We start from the raw sequence: 21,947 nt of genomic DNA on the forward strand, positions 1-21,947 counted from the left end.
GCAGGTCCCCCCTGCCCCAAAGGCATCCGCTGGCCCGCATGTGTGTACTGAACCGAAGGCCGAGACAACTGATCAGTTGGCAAAAACTCCTGTCCACTCGGGAAGAGGCCGTCAGCCGAGGGGCCCGGCTGACACAACTGAAAGGCACCAGGGCCCTTCGACTCCGCGGTAGCTCACCTCAGCGGAGCTCCTCGGGGATCGAACTTTCCGTGGCATGGCGACGGTGGGCCGTAGCTAGTGGCCCGAGAAAGATCACAGCACAGCTCATTATCAATTTTTATTTCCTACCATACATCAAACGTACAGCACTGAGCACAATTCCGTTGCTTTGATGTAAGAAATATTAATCATTTGAAGAAACAGTGTACAAACAAGCTACTTGAAATAAAAAAAATGCATACATCATTGCCTTTTTGTGGTTTACAAAAGACCCAGTTTACAGTATCTACCTTTAACAGAGTTGAAAGGAAAAAAAAATCAGTGCACATGACAAAACACATCAAGTACCAAGGAGGCAAATAAATACAAACATATTTCACCAAACATTCTGCTCAAACTATGCCAACACAAATAAATTAACCCGAAGCCATAGTAAATTATAGTAATAAATACATAGGTCGGTAAGAGATTTCTTTTAAATTAAATAAAATATATAACAGACTTGTTAAAATATTTAGCAAATTAAACTTTCGTCTTTGTCATAAGTGAACTTATTCGTATGCATCTATCGAGGACTGTATAGCAAAATGTTTGCAAGTACGTAACTTTTAATAGAAAACTTTGTTTGGCGTCCCATTTATAATAGACAGCACATATGGTAGCTCTTCTTTTTTTTAAATTGATTTGTAAATAAACACCGTTCCTACCTAAGAACAGACATCTCATTTTCACTAAACTAAGGTTCAAGGGTTCAAATGAACCCCAATCCGAAGATAAGCCCCACTTAGTACATAACAATGACCACAGTGTCATGGGAGTGGAATTACTGTCGATACTCCTTTTCATTTGTGCAGGTAACAGTAATAACAGTGGAATATATCAAGCCTGTGAGTGCCATCACTTTCAATCTACGTATCCATGAGGCTAATAAAAAATAAACACTTTTGTTAGAGCACAGAAAATGAAGCCCACACTAAGTTCAAGTGTCCATTTACACGGAGGCACATTGCACACGAGGTGTGTGTGCACACCAAAAAGGCAGTTTAGCTGGTTGTCTATACCTTTTTCTTAAAAAAAATAAATATAAAAAAACTTTTGAAACAATGCTTAACTACTTTACAATCCCTGAAATAGACATTGCCTTTACTATAGCAACTACTAAACTCTGATCCACCCGGAAATTCAAGATTGCGGGCTCAATTTCCCGTGTGCGTGAGTGTGTGTGAGTGCGTGTATCTGTGGGTGTTGCGTGGGTGTGAGTTGTGTACACTTTGTAGTGCCTGTTTGGTTTTTATCAGATTGGAAGTTTTCCTGTTGCTTAAGGAGGGTAAGACAACGTCGCCAGTGTTCAAAGCAGTTACTCACATAGGAGTAACGTTCTTTCGCGTGTTCGTGTATTTTCCATTCCTTTCTAGTCCACCCAGTAAGATAAATGCTATTTCAGGGGATATGGTACCTACAAATTCTCCCATTTGGACGTGTTTGTATTTGCTAAGTACAAATCTACACCAATATTGTCACTTGTATAGCGTAGCCACATATGGCAGGGAAGCCTGGCTGGTCACATCAAGCCTTATTTCTCATCTTGGGATAAGAGTTGCCAACTATCTGATACGACTTGAAAAACAGACAGACAAATCTGCATCACTAAAAAAGCTTATGTTTCTTTAAAACATGTCAAATAAATAATCCATAGTAACTAAGACCGTACAGCCAAGTCGAATACTTTGCTGATTGCTATATTTAATTATTGCTGACAAATTCTGAACAGGCGGTCTTTCAGTACGCTGTGCTTCTGCGAGTGCGCATTTGCCACTAGTGGGCGCTATTTATCTTATTTCTTCCCCGCTCCTCGCTGCAAGCCCGTTTACAAATACAAAAGCCAGTGAAAGGGGGGAAAAGAAGTGCGCAATAAAAATCAAACCGGACCATAGTGCAGTCCTTCGCCAAGGATTTCCTTCTTGCTTTTCGGTTTTCTCATTGAAACCCAGCAAGATATGTGATGTGAGAGGTGCCTTTCTCTTTAAACTCTATCGGAAAATAAATTAATAAACACACTTGTAAAAATATGGCAGACTTCAAAATGCAGTTAAAAGATAAAAAAACTCTTTGATTAGAAATAAATAAAATATAAAAATGTCACATTTATTTTACATATACTTTACAAAAACAAACAAAAATAACCCAAAAGAGTGCAATGAAGAAATAAAATAAAAACATATGAAAATAAATAAGATCTAATATTTGACTGCATTGCTTTTAATCCACAGAGTCTATCATAGTTCTTCTCTCCTTTTTATGTCAGCTGGGGGGGAGGGGGGTGGGGATTAGTGCAATGTTGCAATCGTAAATGCAGTAGGGCCACCCGCGCGCCTTCGCAGCACAGGGGCCCCTTCCAGATCCGGCTGTGTTCCTGCTGTTTGCAATTTCTGTTGCCCCGCGGCGCTGTGGTCCTACACATGGATGCCCTTCACTGCCTGTTTGATACTTTCCAGCAGAGCTTTGCATTCTGGGGAAGAGTCCCGTTCCAGATTGCTGTACATGTCTGTCAGCGTATTTACATATGCTTCAAAATTCTGCTCGCTGATAGGTCCCTAAATGAAGATAAAACACATTGAACGAATCAGAGTGATTGAGGCTGGGACAAAAGGGGGACCGAGTAACACAAAGGGTAGCAATGGCCCCAGAGTCTGAGAGGGAAGGGAAGGGTGCCCGTGGCTACACGGAGGGTGTCGGGATTCACCTGTTCCGTCTTTACTCCGTTAATGGGCTGGATGTGATGGACTGTCCGGAATTTTGTGCTCAGCTTGGAGCCACACGAGGTGGATGTCTAGCTACTGGGCTGGACCCCTCGAAGCTGCACAACTTCCCTCCAGACGCAGCCTCAGCAACTGCACACGCTCGGCACAGCCCAGACTCCCTGTTTGCAGAAGGCGAACGTCCGAGGGGCTGCGGAGGAATGCTTTGCTGGAACCAGGTGGTTCCTGTGGCAGCACTGGGCTGGGATTGAGGGCTAAGATCGGAGCAAGTTGCTCACAGACCGGGTGGAAATTGTTCCTTTTTCATCCTCAGACGCTTTTTTGTCCATTTTTCCCTCGATGCATTGCGACATCATTGTAACGTACTTTTTATTTTTCTGTTTCTTTTCTCGGTAGCATTTCAGATTCGCAAAGTCAGGATCTGCTTGTGCCTTATCCTTTTTGTGTGTTTTGGTAGCTCCTTTGCCTAGTGGGGTGCTTCACACAGTGGTCACTTGATACGTGTAAGTCGCACGTGTGCCTGAAGGGAAATGGATGACACAGGGGGAATGCCACTAACCGCCTCCTGGTGCCTCCATTTCCCCACGTTTTTGAAAACGTGTGACACGTGCTTTACTTGCTTCACAAAATGCTTGGAAGAAAGGACTTTTAAAAGGTCTAAATACGGGGCGCCTGGGTGGCTCAGTTCGTTAAGCATCCTACTTGGGCTCGGGTCATGATCTCACGGTCCGTGAGTTCAAGCCCCGCGTCGGGCTCTGTGCTGATGGCTCAGAGCCTGGAGCCTGCTTTGGATTCTGTGTCTCCCTCTCTCTCTGCCCCTCCCCCACTCATGCTCTCACGCTTTCAAAAATAAACATTAAAAAATTTAAAAAGAAAGTTTATTTTTGGGGGCGCCTGGGTGGCTCAGTCGGTTAAGCGCCGACTTTGGCTCGGGTCACCCTCTCACGTTTGTGGGTTCAAGACCCACGTCAGGCTCTGTGCTGACAGCTCGGAGCCTGGAGCCTGCTTTGGATTCTGTGTCTCCCTCTCTCTCTGCCCCTCCCCCACTCTTGCTCTGTCTCTCTCTCTCTCTCTCTCTCTCTCTCAAAAATAAAGCATTTAAAAAGGTCTAAATACTATAAAGGATGTTATTGTTATCGCTGCTATTTAGAAAGCAGGCTTGCTAAATCTGACGGTTATTTTGTTGTGCTGAGCAAAGTGCTGATTGATTGATTGATTGATTGATTTTTATGTAATTTATTGTCAGGTTCGCTAACATACAATGTGCAGTGTGCTCTTGGCATCGGAAGTGGATTCCTGTGACTCATCGCTTCCATGCAACCCCCAGTGCTCCTCCCAACAAGTGCCCTCCTCGATGCCCATCACCCATTTTCCCCACCCCCTTCCACCCCCTTCCACCCTCAGTTTGTTCTGTGTATTTAAACGTCTCTTATGGTTTGCCTCCCTGTCTGTAACTGTTTCTTTTTTCCTTCCCTTCCCCCATGGTCTTCCGTTAAGTTTCCCAACTCACATGTGAGTGAAAAAACATGATGTCTGTCTTTCTGTGCCTTATTTCAGCAAAGTGCTGATTTAAATCATGAATGTCATCTAACGACAGTTTCCTGTTTGCCCTGTCGACAGTTTCCTGTTTGCCCTGTCGTGTGTGTCTTGGAGAGTCTGTAACCCGACTACGACCCTGGCGGCAAGGTGAGTAAAGGCCACACGGTAAAGCCGGGTTCACCTGGCTCTTGAACCTTGATCAAATTACACGAACTCTCCGAACTTTGATTTCCTCAGCTACGGAATGCGAATGCCAAGGCTCAGTCTTTGGTGTCTGCGTGTGTGAACGGGTAGTGTAATCAGCCCTAAATCTCACCACTAGAATGCCTTGTAGACAGCTGTATGGGGTACATGGTCCCTTGTATGGTAGTGATTATTTTTATGACACTTGTGAAGGAAGAGCTACTAATGAATACAAATTTCAAGTAGGAATTACACAAACGTTCATAAATAGTATCATAATAATATCCAACAATTTACCTTGATACTGGCCATAAAGTAATAATTTATTTTCCTTTGTGTTCTCTACTATGACATTATCGATTTTCTTTTCTTATTGTCAAGAGACACATTTGGAATTGAGTCGGATGAGGGCTCCATGCTGGAAAGTGGGGTAAATTGAAGGATTTCGTGCTTTCAGGAAACCCGGTCATCTTTTGTCACTAAACTGCTGCTTCTTTAAATCATTCTGTACAAAAAATTTGCAGCTTTAAAAAACTTGTTCTAAAAATGCATGCATTAATGAAATGAAAAGCATTCAACAATGCAGCCTCTCTTCCAAATGTGTGTTTTATTTACGAAAACGTGATAGAAACCCGTTATCTCTGCATTTTAAATAGCTGCCAAAACTCAAACACGTTTCGGTCTTGAAAGGATGTCTAGCTCACTTTTTTATTCCATGGGAGAACTTAAGTATGTTCTTCATGCTTAGCAGGAAAAAACCCCACCAAGTTAAAAAACTTTTTTTTTTTTACATGGTTCTTGAGTTGGGTGGCTGGCTTAAGCTTTCCATTTAGAAACAAACTTTCAGCGAGGGGGCTCTGGCCTCCGACATTCATCTCACATCGTAAAGCGAGATTTGAATCAGCCGCCAACTCTAAAGGACTCGGGCGAGATCCACCACGCTCCGCCTTACTGTAACTTGGCCTGCGTATCCGCCACGGTCCCCGGCGGGGAGGTCGTCGCCGGGCAGCGGCCGCGGCCGGCAGCCCGGCGGCGACCTTGCTTGCGGGGGTGCCGCCTCGGACTCACCATCTGCGGGAGCTGGATGTCCGCGAGGCTGGAGATGAGAGCTTGGCTCAGGCCAGCCAGCTCCTTGAGCAGGCTTTCGTTGTTCTGCTCTATGAGCCTGTTCTCCTCCTCTATGGTCTTCAGGTTGCTCTCCATCGAGGTGATCTGCAACGGAAAGGACCCGGGGTAGGAGCGGCTGATCTGGGGGAGCGCGAAAGGCTTCCCTCCCCGGGGGAAGGGCGCCTGCTCACCCTCACTGCCAAGGAGCGCGTGCCCCCCAGCTCCTCCTCACCAAACCGCAGCCCATGCGACCACTCTAAGTCTTGGGATCGCATCGCCAAGTTTACATCTCTAGCCCGGACTTCTCCCGTGAGTCGCCACTTCCGCCTCTCCACGTGGCCGGACGGTGGCCGTCTCCAGCTCAGCAGGTGCAAGAGGGAGCCTTCGCTGCTCCCCCCAATCCCGCTCCACACGCAGTCCTCGCCTACCCAAACGGTAGCAACTTGAACCTCGCGCAGACCTTCGAGGTGTCCCTGAAGGCTCTCTTTCTCTCTCACTGCACACCCACTGGGCTCCTCCTTCGCAGTCTCCAAGATGGACACCGTCCCCACCTGCACTGCCGGCCCCTGGGTCCACCCCCTGGAGCGACCGTGGATGCCTTCTCACAGGTGGCCCTGCACCTGGCTTGGCCCCATGCAATCTCTTCTTGGCTCGTCTTCAACAGTTACCAATACCAGTCTCTTCAAATGTAAGCCCGAAAATAGATCAAATATGATGGATTTATTGATTGATACTGGCTCAAAACCCCGTAATGGTTCTGCATTAAAGCCAAAATTAAAACCAATGGTTCTGGGGCACTTGGGTGGCTCAGTGGGTTAAGCGTCCAACTTCGGCTCAGGTCACGATCTCACGGTCCAGGAGTTCAAGCCCCGCATCGGGCTCTGTGCTGACAGCTCGGGGTCTGGAGCCCGCTTCGGATTCTGTGTCTCCCTCTCTCTCTGACCCTCCCCCATTCATGCTCTGTCTCTCTCTGTCTCAAAAATAAACATTAAAATAATAATAATAATAATAATAAAAACCCAATGGTTCTGCAATAAAAACCAAGTTCTTTAAACGGGCCTCTGGGATGCTCCATGGGTGACCTCTCTTGGGATCCCCACCTCAATCACTCACCTGCACTCACCTGCACATGCTCCCCTCTGCTATTTCTCAGAACTCTGGGCCTTCTCAGGATTTAGGGTTTTTGCACTTGTGGTTTTTACGGTTTGAAATGCTCTGCCCCCATACCTGTTTGACGACCCCCTTCGGCTTCTCAAGTCTTTGTCAACACATTTCCTTCTTCCCAGGCCCAGGTTAAAATCCGGCCACCTCTCCATGTCCCCTTGTCTCACACAATGTAATTTGTCATGTACGATTTTTTTATCCTGTATCTCCCCCTTCTAGACTTTAAGCTCGTTGAGGGCAGAGGTCTTGCTTGCTTCACGAATGGTTCCCAAGAGGAGTCCCCATGATTTGTAAACCAATGCGTCAAGCTCTTTTGTATACCTGCTAGCTATTAAAGGAAGATTATAAAACTGGTCACGGTGGCTTAGGAAACCAAGTTCTGTTTGAAGCCACAGTGAGTGAGGACTTCTGAGAGTCAGTAACCAGAAAGGCCCTAAAACCCCATGTTTCAGGAGAAGACAGAAGGGGGGAAGAAACTTCTGCCCAGGCTTTGTCTCATTATTCTCATCCCTCTGCCTTGCTGCAATATGGTCATTATTCGTGTTTAAAAAAAAAAAAAAATCCTGGACTGAACTTTTAATTTCCATTTGGATACATTTAGTCAGGGGGTGGGGCAGACATAACACAGGAGATTACAGAACTGAGAAACTGCTTGGGTTTTTTCAGTAAACACTCTGTCCAGGAAAATCTCCAGAAAGACCTGTTTCTAACAAACACACGTTCAGAGGTGTTCCAGAAAAAGTAAATGGGAAAAGTTGCTCTGTTTTATTTGAGTTTTGAATAAAACTAAGTCTTCTTGTATTTTTTCGTGACAATTTTTCTAAATCACCATGTGTTCTGCGGGACTCTAATTACAGGACGATCGGCTTTGCTTCTAAATCCTTTAACGCACCCAAGACAAACGCACGAGTAGCTTTGCCTCCAGCTACCCAAACCAGTGGTGGCCCGGGGTGACCGTCCTACCTACCCAAGCTTTGCAATATGGTGTCACAGAGGCACGCTCAGTGTATTCATAGTAAGGTAACGGTTTATCTTTCATCATAGGGTTTAACGGTTCCGTGTTTTGCCCCCACTAATGGTCGTGATCACTTTAAAGACAACGAATAGCTTTCTGTCGTTTTGTTGTTTTTACCTGCGTCTGGAGTTTCATCATATCTGCTTCAATTTTAAGGTTGGATTCATTCAGTTCTTTTATTTCTTCATCCAGGTGCCGAATTTCTTCATCACTCTCTATACCTACAAAGAGTCAGACCCTCTTGAGTGCAAACGGAAATGTGAGACAATGAGAATACAAGTCATTTTATGTTTTGTTTGTGGTTTGCTAAGGGAAAATTAGTGTTAATTCGAAATGCTGAATTTTTACCCTGACCCATATTCAAGATTCTAAAAGAGTGGGTTCTAGAGTTACAAGATGGGATTTCTTTGTGAGACGAGGGAGTAGAAAAGAGCTTTTTCTACTTTTCTACATTTCTACATTCTGCCCTGGGGTTACTACCCTGGAAAAGAGTCCCTTGTCCCCTGAAGGTGAGCCTCCCATGCTCTGTGACCCAGCAACTCCATTCCCAGGTCCACACCCAAGACAAACGGCCGCCTGTGTGCAATGGGAGGCGGGCATGAGACATACGCGGCACATTCACAAAAGCCCAACCTGGCAACACACGGCATGCCCACCAACAACAACGCGAACAACGCTTACCAATATAATGCTAAAACGAACCCGTAAGCCCTGAAGCTTTCCACACAGCAGGAAAAACCAGGTGGGCGTTTTGTGGGCACGTACTGCCTTATTGGAAGGAATTAAGTGCCTGGATCAAAACGGGCCAAGCGGGCACCAATGAAGAGAGTACTTCACAAGATCGATCTACAACTGGGCTCCGAGATTCAGGAAAGAAGAAAAGCGAACCGACAGCTAAGATCCCGGCAGTTCAGGACCTCGATCGTTTTGAATATGAGTCAACCGTGGGACACGGCTCCTAAGAAAAAATACACAATTCCCCAGGACCACACTAATGGTTCTGTAACATCCGGGATACGGGACTCAGGATTTATTCCGAACTGGCTGGCTGCACCTGGAGAATTCCGAGCACCGAGCTCAACTGGTTGCTACCCTAGACAGGATCTTCTTCAGACAACTGGGTCTGAGATACTTGATTTGGATGACACCAGGGAGCGCAGATTCCCAATTAAACATGTTCCGAGTGCTCTAAGCACTTGGCATTTTTCTGATTTCAGCAGACGAAAGCTTCTATTGCTATATTTCTTTGTCAAATTGTTTTTCCTTTCTGTCTCTTTGGAATAAAATTCCACTTCAGAAAATGGCATTTTCTTACATAGTATCTGGTGAGGCAGACCCTAAGTCTGATAAAAGATGAAGACCTGGGAAGGAAACACACGCGGTGCTTTGAGAACCCTCACTGGGGAAGGCTCTTTTAATCTGAGCCTTTACCACTACAAAAAAGGCAGGCCCATGAAAAGCTTGGGACCCGGGTGGGATGAGCATCCCGGGGGACGGGGTAGAAAGCACAGAGGCCTGGGGTGGGAAGGCAATGAATGGGAAGGTCTGCTCCCCGGACTGTAAGAAGGGCCCTGTGAATGAACACACGGTGAGTGACGAAAGCAGGCCACCTCACAAAGAGCTTGGGTTTATTCTCGGGCAGTGGAAACCCGTGAAGAGTTTTAAGCAGGGGAATTGATGCGATCTGGTTGGCTTTTCAAAAGCATAGCTCAGTCCTGAGTAGAGGATGCGGTGAAAGGGAGCCGGTAGAAACCAGGAGACTGGTTAGGAGATTATCCCTGGGGTCCTGGCTCGTCGGATGGCCCTTTGCCCCATGGCAGTGGAAGCAGGGCTGACGGAAGTGCACTCAAATAAAACTTGCAGGTAGGATTTGCAATACTTGTGACGGATGGAAGAAAGGGGATGAGTACATGGAGGCCTCAAGGAAGACCATTTGTTTCTGCTCAAGCAGCTGGCGACTAGTGGCATCCCTGGGATGAGGAAGGCTAGCGGAATGGCAGCTTCCAGAGGGAAAACCAAGGGTTTAATTTTGGCTGTTAAGTCATGGATGCTTGCGAGAAGACTCTGACAGCCCCGATTCTCAGTACTGAGATCTAGTTAGGATTGCATTCCCCTGGCATCCAATGAGAGTGAGAACGCTCACGTCTCTTGACCACGATGGGGCCATTTAGAAGATGCCTCGTAACAAAAGGTACCTGGACACCTATGGGAAAAGTATGATTTGGAGACGAGATCTCACAAAAGGGTAATAGCATAAATTCTCCATAATTCCATAAATTCCATAAATCCTCATGCAATTAATAAATACATGAACTAATGTTTTCATTATGACTTCTGGGATTGGGGGAGATATTTTATTTTGGGGGAGGAGGCATTTCAGCCAATCTTTTTGTAATTTTTTTCCCATGAATACATGACTTTATTTATTTCTACTGATTTATTTGTCTGCCCCCCTCCTCTCCTTACCTACGGTCTTTAAGAGCCTCCACCACTGAGTGGAGCTGGGAGGCTGCAACCGATGAACTTCACACCTGCACTTGCCAGTGTGAACTCACTGGATCCTCTTAAGGATCCCATGAAGCAGGTATGCTTATTACTCATTTTAAGGATGGGAAAACCAGGGCATGAAGGGGTTAAGTAGTAAGCGGTAGAGCTGGGATTCAGCACACAAGCTCTCCGGTTCGAGAATATGCTTTCTCAACCATTATAATGCTACCTTTAGCATAGATATTTAATCTGTTTTGAAAGTATCCATAAAATGTGTGCACTGATGTTCTCTGACAGATACACACACAACAGAACGTAGAGTGGAAGTAGGGCCCTGGGGTAGGTCAGCTATGTATTGTTAACCAAGGAAGCCATATAAACTTTCCAAAGAGTATTCTGCTGAACTATTCAGTGGCCCTGTTTCTTTAAAGGGTGTACCTGTTTAAAAGCAAAGGAAGATGCTTTCTTTGCTTAGGTTAAATCTGTGCCTAATATATATAACTAGGGATTACCTAATTTATAACGATATTTTATATTCTGTATAAATTTATAAGGGATGCATATACTTGTATACAGCAGACATACTCAACTTGTAAGGGGCTTTAAGTAGTTAGAGCTCTATCCAGAAAAGAATGATGTATAACAATATTTAGAACATGATACTCTGCCACACGGAAAGACCTAGAAAGGTCTACTAAGTATAAGAACGTATACGTAGGTCAACCATCGTAACTTTTACTTGTCCCACAAAGAATAGAAGGGCAAGCATTTGTTCATGTACAGACATTGTAATTTTACTATCAAGGACTAGTCATGGTGGCAATTTAATTATGGCAAGGGCAGAGAACTAAAGATCAATTCTTCTAAAGTGAATGTAAGTGCTTTTGGTGTAGAGCTTCCATGTTTTGACTAGTTTGTCGGTAAAATGCTCCCAACGTCTCCTGCAACTAACCAATTTGCCTGAATGATCGGTACCCAGTTTAACTTCATATAGCCCACCAGGAGGCTGACAGTCATATGCACTCTTGAGTTTACTGCAATTTGACTTTCTTCTTAGGGCCTAGAGAGTGTTGGGTTACACCCCCTTTGTAAGTCATCCAGGGAACCACGGCTGTGTCCAAGCTTCAAGGCAGGGGGCCAGGGGACTACGGGATGATGCCCCACTGTTATAGAGGACCTCAAATGAACTTATGTCCTCCCTGACCCTGACTTGAACCAGGTGGGGTTTTCCTCACACACAAGTCACTGTGGGTTCTCAGGCTTTCGATGAGCATCGGCCCCTGGCTCCTTAGATTGTGAGGCTGTGCCGTTTCCAATGTCCTGGCCCATTTGGAACAGAGGCAGATCAGACACTTGTCAATGTTTTCTAGCCATCTTGCTGCTGCCCCATGTCCTTTGAAAGTTCGGCTGAAGATGCTCAATTTATAAAGCACCCTTCGAAGGACGTGTGTGCGGTCCAGCTGCCCCCAGGGTTCTGTGACCGTCTACCAGGGGGTTTGGGCAGCCCAGCAGAGCCGTGTGCCCCGCACGGCTTCGCTGTAAGTTGCTGTAGTGCCAACAGCTGGGCGTCTTGTTCTTTATCAGGAGCAGCCTGCGACTTCTGTGACTTCCGTTACCTTTACTGCTCAAGGTGTTGCTGGGTTCTTATAATGAAGATTCATGGGAAATGTTTTCTTCACGCACTCAGTTCCTGAGAAACTCTTTGCTCCAAATTTACTTGCTGACGGTGTGATTCTCATAGCGATTATATTCTCCTTTTGCTTTGGCTTCTGAAAAGCCGGAAGTCAAATCCGAGATCCCTTCTGAGCCACTGCGAAGTGCCTTGCTTCACACGTTCCTTCCGGGATCCTCAGGCTTGGCCCACCTGGCTTCCTTATCTTCGATCTCCTTTTGTCTCATTTTTTTTTGAATTACTTTCTAAGTAGCTTTTTTTTTTTAATGTAGCATCGCACTCCCTTTCATTTACATATTGTTTGAAATAAGGTGACACGTGAATAAATAAATATTAAATTGTGCCAGTTTCACAGAGAATGTGCTAAGAGGCCGCTGAGAAGTGAGGAGTATTTCTAAAGAACAAGGAAGACACCTGGAGAAAGCACTTTCGCTGAGCATCTAAATGTGGGACAGAATGGCGAGCGCAGCCCCTAACCCCCAGCGTGTCCATTCCTCCCCCAACCCCCTTCGCCTCTTAGCGGTGGCTGCGGGAGGAAGAGCAGGTCCCCAAGGGGCCACTTGAAATAACACATCTGATGGCAGATGAAAGACTTAGAGGGAAGTAGGAAGCTCAAAAGTGTTGCCCTCTTGTGGATATTGCGCATCTTCGTTCTAAACACTCATACGCAAGTTAAAAAAATGGAGCAACACTTTCAAAGAAGTAAAGTAACGGTTGCTCCGTTCCAGTTATGTGCCAAAGACACCATCAAATAAATCTCCAACGCAAACACGATTGCTTTGCCATGGTTTGCGGATGCTTTAGAATGATGTTCTAAGGAAACAACACGTGCCTGAGATAATAGTGATGAGAAATCTTGGGGAAAGCGCTCAAGAATCAAAGGGAAATTGAAGGATCCAAAGACAGAGCTCAGAAACTGCATCTATTAACTTCGATGAGGCATTGACACCAGGGAAATACAGATACAGATTTGGATATAAATTTAAATCATCCAGATTCATCATAAAAATATCATTCTGAGTACGGAACAAAATTTGAGGATTCAAAGATAAATGCCAAAAACTGTATTTCTTGGAATTTAATAGAAGACTTATACTGGGAACGCGCGCACGTGTGCGCATACACACACACACACACACACACACACTAATGCAAAAGCTGTCGTTTTGAGCACTGGGAAACAAAAGTTCACCCAGTGTTTCCTAATCCCTTGAATAGCATTGCTTGATTTTCCGTTGGAGATCCTTACTAAGGAAGGGAAAAAAACCCAAGAAATTGCATTTTAGACGAAGTTATGGCTCTAGTTCAAATTCAAGGAAAGCTTCCTTCTTGTATATTAAAATCGCACTTCCCACTTAGAGAGTCCTTTGGCGCGAGAACACTTTGGGGAGCCGGCTGAGACCTTGGTGGGGACGGCGGCCTTCAGCTCTGTGCTCTTACCGCCTGTCGCTTTGAGTTTGATGGTCATCAGTTCTTCTGAGACCTTGCCCTTTTTGATGGCTTGTGCATTTAGAGGACATCCAGATAAGCTGTGAACATGGAAATTATACCAATGTGTGAAATACATATTATTTCTCCCTTTTCACATGCATTGCGTCTTACAAAAATTAAAATTTTGTATTCCCACTTACTGTCTTTGCCTGCCAAGTAATTACATTATAATCTGCAGTCTCTTTGTAGAAATAACACGTAACATCTATGAAAACGAAAGCAAAGGCCCTCAAATAATGTAGTAGTGCTTTGTGTTTTTGTTCTTTAAATCAAAACACAAATAGCTACTGCTGATACTATCATTTAATTACTTTTGTTAAAGTTACTATTCTGCATTCATATAAGTGCCTTTTTTGTAGTGGTCCCTTTATTTTCCATAAATGTAAGACTGTACGTATGTGCTACAAATAAGAATTGTTCCAAATTAGTCAAAATTCCATGAATAATACAGCAGAATCTACTTCCTCCTGTTTCTTATATACTGTAGTCTGACCTTTACAGAATGGCTTGAATTAATACACACCCAAAATAATAAAAATAAACAGGTGTAGCGCATACCATTTGGGCACGGGACTGTTTCTAATTTATCCTCTAGCTTTTAAAACGTTAATTGTCATTTAAAAAATCTCTACTCCGAAAGGAGACTAAAAGGAAGCACTGTAAATATGTTCAGATGCGCTCCCTGTGGGCAGTGTCTATTCCTGCAGTGGGGTTTACCCCTTTTCCTTAATAGCTACATCCTTCTGCTATGCTTCCTTTCTTTAATATCACCCGTTTTATTTAAATTGCACCAAAATGATCATGACAACGTTGAACAAAACTTGTATCTTATAGTACATGATGAGACAGTTTTGTTCTTTTAAGCAACCATTAATTCTGTTGCAACTTTGCTATATTTTTAGAGACAGGATTTTTAAGCACCATTAAAACTGGTCACAAATCAGCCACTTCAAATATTTTTCCCCACAGACATTTGGTTACAATTCGTATATGAAACAATCATTTTCGACCTGAACATCAGGACACTCGGCAGAGTGAAAGAAAATATTTCTGAAGCAAAGCCCCTTATAAATGTTTGCTAAATGAATATGTTTTTAAATGACTTCTAAGTCATTGTATATGGAGATTATGTGAAATATAAAAATAATAGATATATAATATTACATATAAAAAGAAGGCCATGTGGTTTGCCAAAATTTGCTAAGTTATGAAATATTTAGCATCAGAAAAGAAAATAATGAAAAAGCACAAACAGAACCGTGAACTGGATTCTCCTTATTTTGTAAGCTTCTCACTGTAAAGTGTGGCCTATAAGCTTCATTATCTGTATTTTTTCTGCAAAGTTAGCACAAGTCTGTCTTATTTTATGTCACATAGTGTGTTCTCAGAAAACTGTCATGAACAAGATTAGTATTTGCTGGTAAGGTGGATTTTGAAAGTGACCTGTAAGTCCACTTGTAGTGGAACAGTGATGGCTTTTAACAGCTCAGGAACATTCTCTGGCCCTGTCCTCTAAACAATCTGCTCTGTTTCTACCGTAGGGCAACACACGTCCAGTTGTAACAGTGGTGAGGAGAGTTAGTGACGCGTCCGCAGCTGTGTGACTTAGAGCTAAAGCGTACGGGAAGTTATGAAAGTGAGGATATGATTTCAAAATACCACTTGATATTTTGTATTTTCCAACGTAGTTATATCTTCCAGGGGGTAAAACAAATCTTAAATTTAAAACAACGGGATAGGAAAATACGATCAACGGTTGTCTTCCCATTTGAGGATGAACAACTCCTCCACGGGGTTTCCACCTGCTGCGTAGGTGGAGGCTGGCTGGGGTGTCACCATCACGGTCTGGGCTCCGAGTTGCAAAGGCAGGAGAAAGGGCAGGTCACAATGGTTTTGACCCAGTGTATAAGTCTATCACTTATCAGCGCGATGTTAAACTATATCTTCATCTGCCTTGTTAAAGTGAAATAGCAGATGACACGATTTGCATGGAAATCACTGTGTATATTAAAGCTCTCAAACAAATTACAAAGTTCTGGCATAGCACTAAATGAGGTCATAGAAGTTCTGGTTCTGAAACTACAAACATCCATCGTGTGTGTGTGTGTGTTTTAATATAAAATCATTTGTCTTCTCAGACTGCTGTTTTTTTCAGAGTAGAAGTTTGTCATGTAAGACTTAAAGCAAGGTTTTCAAATAGTCTGTAAATATTATGCTGATGTAAATGCATGGGCCAAACTGTTCTCGACCATCCTCTAAGGTAAATTTTGTACTTATTCCCGTTTTGCGGAACGTTAGCATGAAAAAAACGGCAGAATTTACCTTAGAGAACGGCTGGGGGCAAACCGTGTGCGTGAGGCTGGCACACAGATTCACCGAACACCAAGGAGGGTCACGACAGGGGCGCTGCTGTCCCGACACCGCCTGCCAAAGGGCGATTCCTGAACCTCCCTGCACTCGTCCTCTTCTGTCGGTGGAGGGTAATTGCACTACCTCTGTAGCTCACAGGGTTTTGTAAAGGATTAAAGGAATAAAGCACGTAAGGTACTTAGAACAGTGCTCTCTACTGGAACAGAGCGTGCCCTGAATAGATGTTAGCTATTGTCCGCGAGCGGAGAGAGTACCAAAAAACCTCAGGGATTTGAGGGTCAAAATACAGAATATATAAAAGTGTATCCGAGGTTAAAACGCGCTATTTTAGCATAAGTCATTCTCACTTTAATGAATTATTAATGAATTACTGCATATATATATAGATGTATGTATATGCAGATGTTAATATAATTTTTATGAAAGGGAAAGGAAATCGTCTGGGTTAAACACCATTATGTGCCAGGCTATAAGCTAGGCCTTTTATTACGTTAGTTCATTAAATTCTATCTAGAGTAAAGAGAAGCATTCCACCTTAAAGAGAATACGCCAAAGTGAAGTCAGTCTCTTAAACCCTTTAAACAGCAAGAGAACTCTCCAGTAAAGAACAGTGAAATCTGAATTATTCATTTGTTTAAACAGTTATTTTCTTTCTCCTACAAAGTTCTATCTTGGCATTAATACTGAAGCTTATATTTTTTGACTCATAATTTCCTTTTTCTTATTATGAAGCACGTAATATGTGCATTGATACATACAACGTATATTCGCAGTTTAAAGAACACCGTCAAGGTGAACACCTTTTACCTTCAAACACGAAAATGACTTTGAAGCTCCCCGTGCCCTCAACAGTCACCTCTCCTGCCCCCAGAGATCACCATTGCCTGTAGGTGAATGAGGACCTAGCTTTCTAAAATGCAATTCTTCTCCTTGTTTTTAATTTTTTGGAAACAGAATCACACCACACATATTCTTCAGCATTTTCTCCCACTCAGCACTGTGTTCTAAAATTCACTAAGGCTTCACTTCCTTTTCACCGTGGACACCACTGCTCACTTATGCACTTGACTGTCAGCGGGCATGTGGGTGGGTCACGGTTTGGACTTAGGAGGGCAACGCTCCCATAGACATTCTCTGACATGTCTCTGGGCTCCCGTGTGCAGGAGACTCTCCAAGGCGTAAGCCTATCAGCTCGGTGTCTGGGGGGCTGGGAATGTTCATCTGTTCTTTTCTCAACCTGACTTCCTGAAGGGATCGGCTCTAGCGATTCTCTTGCACCTCTAGTGAGAGTCCCTGTTGCTCTCTATCCTCACCAAGCCTCAGTGTCATCATTTAAAACTTCATGATTTTTAAAGATCATTCTGTTGTTGCTGACCGAGGGATGTGCCCCCCATAGGACGGCGTTAATATTTCATTATCGGTGTTAACATGGATATTACCGAGTCCGCGATAAGAAAGTAACGCCACTTGGCAGTTAATACGCCATCAGGCACACTTGATTTGTGACTGTCCTTCCCGAATATGAAATAATGACTCAAACTCAGGACAGTGTGTGCTGTTGTGAACATGACCGTGCATTTGAAAATCAGAAAAAAAAAAACACTTCAAAAATTTAGGTTTTCTTGATAAGCAGATATGGCTATACGTCCACTTAAAACAGCAATTCCTGAAAGGCTTAATTTTCTGATGCCATTGATACGTATCTTTAAAATCAAACAAAATCTAGAACACCCCCGCTTTGCTCAATTTGCATACGCAAAACATCAGGGCTCACTAAAGCTCCATTGGATGTCAAATCCGCATCGTGCACAGGGGGCCAGAAGACTAGAAGGGCCCTCCTTGATTAGAGAAGTGTGTGGTGAATCTTCTAGCCTCTTTTCTTTAGGTAGAATGTGAACCAAAAAGCTGGACGAAGATCAGTGTTCCCAACAAAGGACTCCATTGAAATCCACGACACCCAGTGATAAAGGAATTAAGTCATTGTGAAACTATAAAGGGTTTTCTAAACCTCTTTCATCCTGTGGTATCCTTAGTAGTCACTGTGTCATTCTCTTTCTGGCTGCTGGGGATGAGTCACATCTCCCCAGCAGCAAAATAACTACAATTCGGCCTGAAATCGAGCCAGTTCACGAGAGGGAGGGACATAAATATGTAAAGAGAAAGTTTACAATTACGCCACATAACGGAGTAAATATCACCACTTGAAATCGAAGCAGACCGTTAAAAGACTAAACCATTAAAAAGTAGCAGCATAAGCAAATTTTAGAACCCCAAAACCAAATGCAATTTCTACAGCCCTTGCAAACTACGGAGTAAAGTTTCAGAGACAGAGAAAATAGCATTTTTCATTCCTCGAAGTCATCAAACATCGATCCGGCAAGACTCGTCGCAACATCTGAAGGGCTACGACTGATGACCCCAAGGAGGGATTCCCCACCTCGACCCAAAGCCACTGAGGTGACACACCCTCACAACAACAACACAACAAAAGACAGAAAACAGACGTTACCTTCTGTGGGTGACAAAAACATTATTTACATGGCCCAGCCCGTTGCAGCCTGGCAAGGGACAGTGTGGCAGCTCTTGTTTGTTCAGTTTCCAGGAGAGGGGGGCCCCATTGACAGGATTCTCCTTCTGTCTCTTGGCGGCCAGGGGACAGCCAGAAGCTGTGCGGTGGGACGTGTATTTACCTGATATGTGACCTTGGCCGTCACACCCTATCACAGGACATCTAGAGAGACAGAGCAGAGATGTTACCAGCAGGGAGCCAGGGGAAAACTCTACAGGAAGCACTGTAACTAGGTGAATGGGAAGGCAGCGGCGATTCCATACCAAATAGATGGCAAGTGGTGAAATTAAGGAGCTCTGAAAATGCCAGTCCAACTAGCAAAACAGCATTGTATTCGCAGTCAGAGTGGTCCACAGGCCCAAGCTAAGGAAGGTTCGTTGCTTGATCTCAGGTAATCTTCACTGTAAACCCGTCGGGCAGAGAGCGTTATTATCCCGTTTTTTAGGTGGGGAAAACTTTTGGAGCTCAGGTAACTTGCCACCCATTTCCCTAGAAATGGAGTCATGTTCACACCCACACGTTTTAGGTCTAGAGCCAATCACGTAAGCACTGTGTTAGGCTGCCTCCAAACAAAAGACCAAGTGCATAAAACGTTAACCACTTTGCCCTACATTGTATGGCACACTGCCCGTAGAATGGGGACGCTGGTTTCTTAAATGCCGAAGTAACGCGTTTAGAAATGTTGTAGAGCAAGAAATTTACAAACTTCTACATCTGTAGCTGCCTATATTATCCAAGACTTGGTAGCACATTTCTCAGCAGAGGGAACTTAATTTAGACAAAATTGTACCTTAATGAAAATTAAAGTGTTGGGGGGAAATGTTGCCATATTTATCACGCTATGGCCCTTCCACCAGGCTGCTTTCCATTTAAAACTCTGGAAAAAGCATAAACTTCCTCTTTTCTTTATTATTACTGTTGTTTTGCATTATCAAAGAACTGTGTACACATAGCTAGGAATAAGACAATTTTCTTGAGCTTTTAAGCCCTCTGACTGCTGCTGCAAGCGTCCGTGCGTTTCATAGGCTACCCCCTCTCCCCAAACGCTCGTCTGCTTCCCAACCAATGTCCTGCCCATCTGACCAACAAGCGGCTTCTGGCCCCGGTGCCCCACCTCAACGGTCACACTCACTTGAGCTCAGGATCTTCTTTTTCTTCCTTTGTAGGAGTCATTTTGACACCACCTTTCCTGGCACGAGGGCAGCCGGACAAACTAAATATGTGCATGACAGAGAACAAAACCAAACCACGTGATCTCACTGGCCGCTGCGTCAGAGTTCTGATTTCGCTACTTCCGAAATGAAATCGATCTTACCTTCTGTGGGAAGCGTAGTTTCCAGTCACGTGCCCGGAACCATCGCAACCCGGGGTTGGACACCTGGAAAACACAGGAACAGAGTGCCGGCCGCGTGGTTGTGGGGGAGGGAAGGGGAGCATGCCACGTTCAAGTAGAACTAAACAGAACGAGTTGCTTTTTGTGGGGCTCTTTTTTTCCCCCTTAAATGTAATGAGTTTTTGCCTAAGAATACATTTTCAAGGAATATGTTAAGGTGGGGGCGCCCGGGTGGCTCAGTCGGTTAAGCGTCGCACTTCGGCTCAGGTCATGATCTCGCGGTCCATGAGTTCGCGCCCCGCGTCGGGCTCTGTGCTGATGGCTCAGAGCCTGGAGCCTGCTTTGGATTCTGTGTCTCCCCCCTTCTCTGCCCCTCCCCTGCTTGTGCTCTCTCTCTGTCTCTCAAAATATGAATAAATGTTAAAAAAAAAAGTAAAAAAATAAAGAATATGTTAAGATGTATAAGATAACTACCGTGTGATGCCTGGCAGACAACGCATTAGCTGTTATCCTACCTTCTTTCTTTCTTCCTCTTTTTGACTTTATTTTGGGAGGAATCGGAAATTTGGCCCGCAACCTACTGCTGGCCTTCTGTCTACATCATGCAAAGTTTTTCTTTCTCACTTAAGAAAAAAAAAAAGTTTTCCAAGTTGTTTTTGTGCACGATTTATTTTCTTTGATTTGCTCCACGACCGTGATAATCTATTAAATTCACACGGACGAGAGTGGTATGTGTGAGCTCCCGACACTTGGCACATTAATATAGTTGCCAAAGAACCCAAGTCGTTTGCACCTGGTCTGTTCTGCCTCATGGCCCAACTTAAATGGCCTTTTGGAAAATCTACCAATAGCTATTATCGACAATCAACCACTAAATTTGGAATGAGAAGGGGAAAAAGAGGAAGGGGAATCCAATTCTACTTGGAACGCTGAGTAGGAATAGGTTTCAAAACATACTTGAAAGTAAAAATTGATACAACTTCTCACCGATCGTTACCTTTCTAAAATATCCCCAATACTAATGAAAACACAGTGGCCAATATAAGACGTTTGCTTTTCTGAAGGTTGCTGTACACATTATCATTGTTAGTGTTCCACTTGTATGCTCACCCTGGTTCAGATTTCTCCCCAAACAAGAGTTTGAAGATAATAATAATAATAATGATAATAATAATAAGCAACATGAATACCATTCCTTTTCTGAAACTCTAACCCACTGAACTTTCATGAAAATACTTTTATATCCAGTCCCGAGGCAGAACATAGAGTGTAAATGCTTTTTTTCCCAAATGAAATTTAAAATCGGCATACATCTCGGCGAGCTAACCAGAGAAACCGGCTTTGTATCTTTAACCGACCTTTTAAAGACCGAGTTGATATTCTACATTGTAGGAGAGGACTGAAAGCTGGTCTTTTTTTTATTAACATTTCTAGGAAAATAGTGGTTTCTTAGTATATTGCAATTACAGAAAACTCAGTGACCTTGTTTTGGAATTCTACTGGAGTATCTAAACAAGAGGTCAATGAAATGTCTCTTTTTCTTTTTTGTATAGAAAAAAACCCCAAAGATGTTAGCTATCAGATGGCTGTACAAAACCTGTAAATACTGAATATTGCTATAGAACTTCTCGACCTACATGCTTTCAATATGTTATCAACATTTTTTTTTCTAGAAATAATGCTCAGAGGAAATACTTCAGAAAACCCACAGTTACAATTAAGGCAGGGAAATGTAGACATTTAGAACAACTGAGTAAGACTGAATAAAAGTACCAAGTAAGATAAGTCTGATTGAGTATTTCTCTCTTTTCACTGGCACTTCTCTCTTTCCAATCTGCTAATTATTTCTCAACCTAACATTCTGACATTTCAGTCTAGAAAAACGGCAATGTATAGAACGATTTCCAGAGTCTATACTGACACAATCAATTGGACTTTACATATTGAAAATGAGAAAAGTTGCATATTTCATAGTTCACTTCACTATTTCTGGTACCAAAATTCCCCAGTTTTATATCTGTTTAATATCACCTCTTATTTCATAAATTTGTCTTTTGTAATTTTTAGAGAGAGAATTTTAAACAAGTTAGAGAATGGAA

At 43.6% G+C, this 21,947-nt stretch overlaps 1 protein-coding gene and 1 long non-coding RNA gene across 11 annotated transcripts in view; one reads left to right on the plus strand and one right to left on the minus strand.

Moving 5' to 3' along the window:
- Window positions 1-264: 264 nt before the first annotated feature.
- Window positions 265-21,947, minus strand: part of ST18 (ST18 C2H2C-type zinc finger transcription factor) — a 142,689-nt gene continuing 121,006 nt past the window's right edge. For 9 of the 10 annotated variants that reach the window (XM_045050162.1, XM_045050160.1, XM_023248498.2 and 6 more), the window contains 7 exons: window positions 19,831-19,893; window positions 19,648-19,728; window positions 18,456-18,677; window positions 13,526-13,614; window positions 8,044-8,147; window positions 5,709-5,852; window positions 265-2,753 (listed from right to left, as the gene is read on the minus strand). In XM_045050162.1, the coding sequence (XP_044906097.1) occupies window positions 2,613-2,753; window positions 5,709-5,852; window positions 8,044-8,147; window positions 13,526-13,614; window positions 18,456-18,677; window positions 19,648-19,728; window positions 19,831-19,893 (844 nt within the window). In that variant the 3' untranslated portion in view covers window positions 265-2,612. The remainder of the gene's footprint in view (window positions 2,754-5,708; window positions 5,853-8,043; window positions 8,148-13,525; window positions 13,615-18,455; window positions 18,678-19,647; window positions 19,729-19,830; window positions 19,894-21,947) is intronic. The other variant, XM_023248501.2, reaches the window with a different exon arrangement.
- Window positions 3,907-21,633, plus strand: LOC123383220. Its single transcript, XR_006592735.1, has 2 exons — window positions 3,907-4,604; window positions 19,682-21,633. It is a non-coding gene; the product is annotated as an uncharacterized LOC123383220 (long non-coding RNA).

Source organism: Felis catus, chromosome F2 (genome assembly GCF_018350175.1).
Source record: "Felis catus isolate Fca126 chromosome F2, F.catus_Fca126_mat1.0, whole genome shotgun sequence".
In the NCBI taxonomy this organism is placed as follows: Eukaryota; Metazoa; Chordata; class Mammalia; order Carnivora; family Felidae; genus Felis; species Felis catus.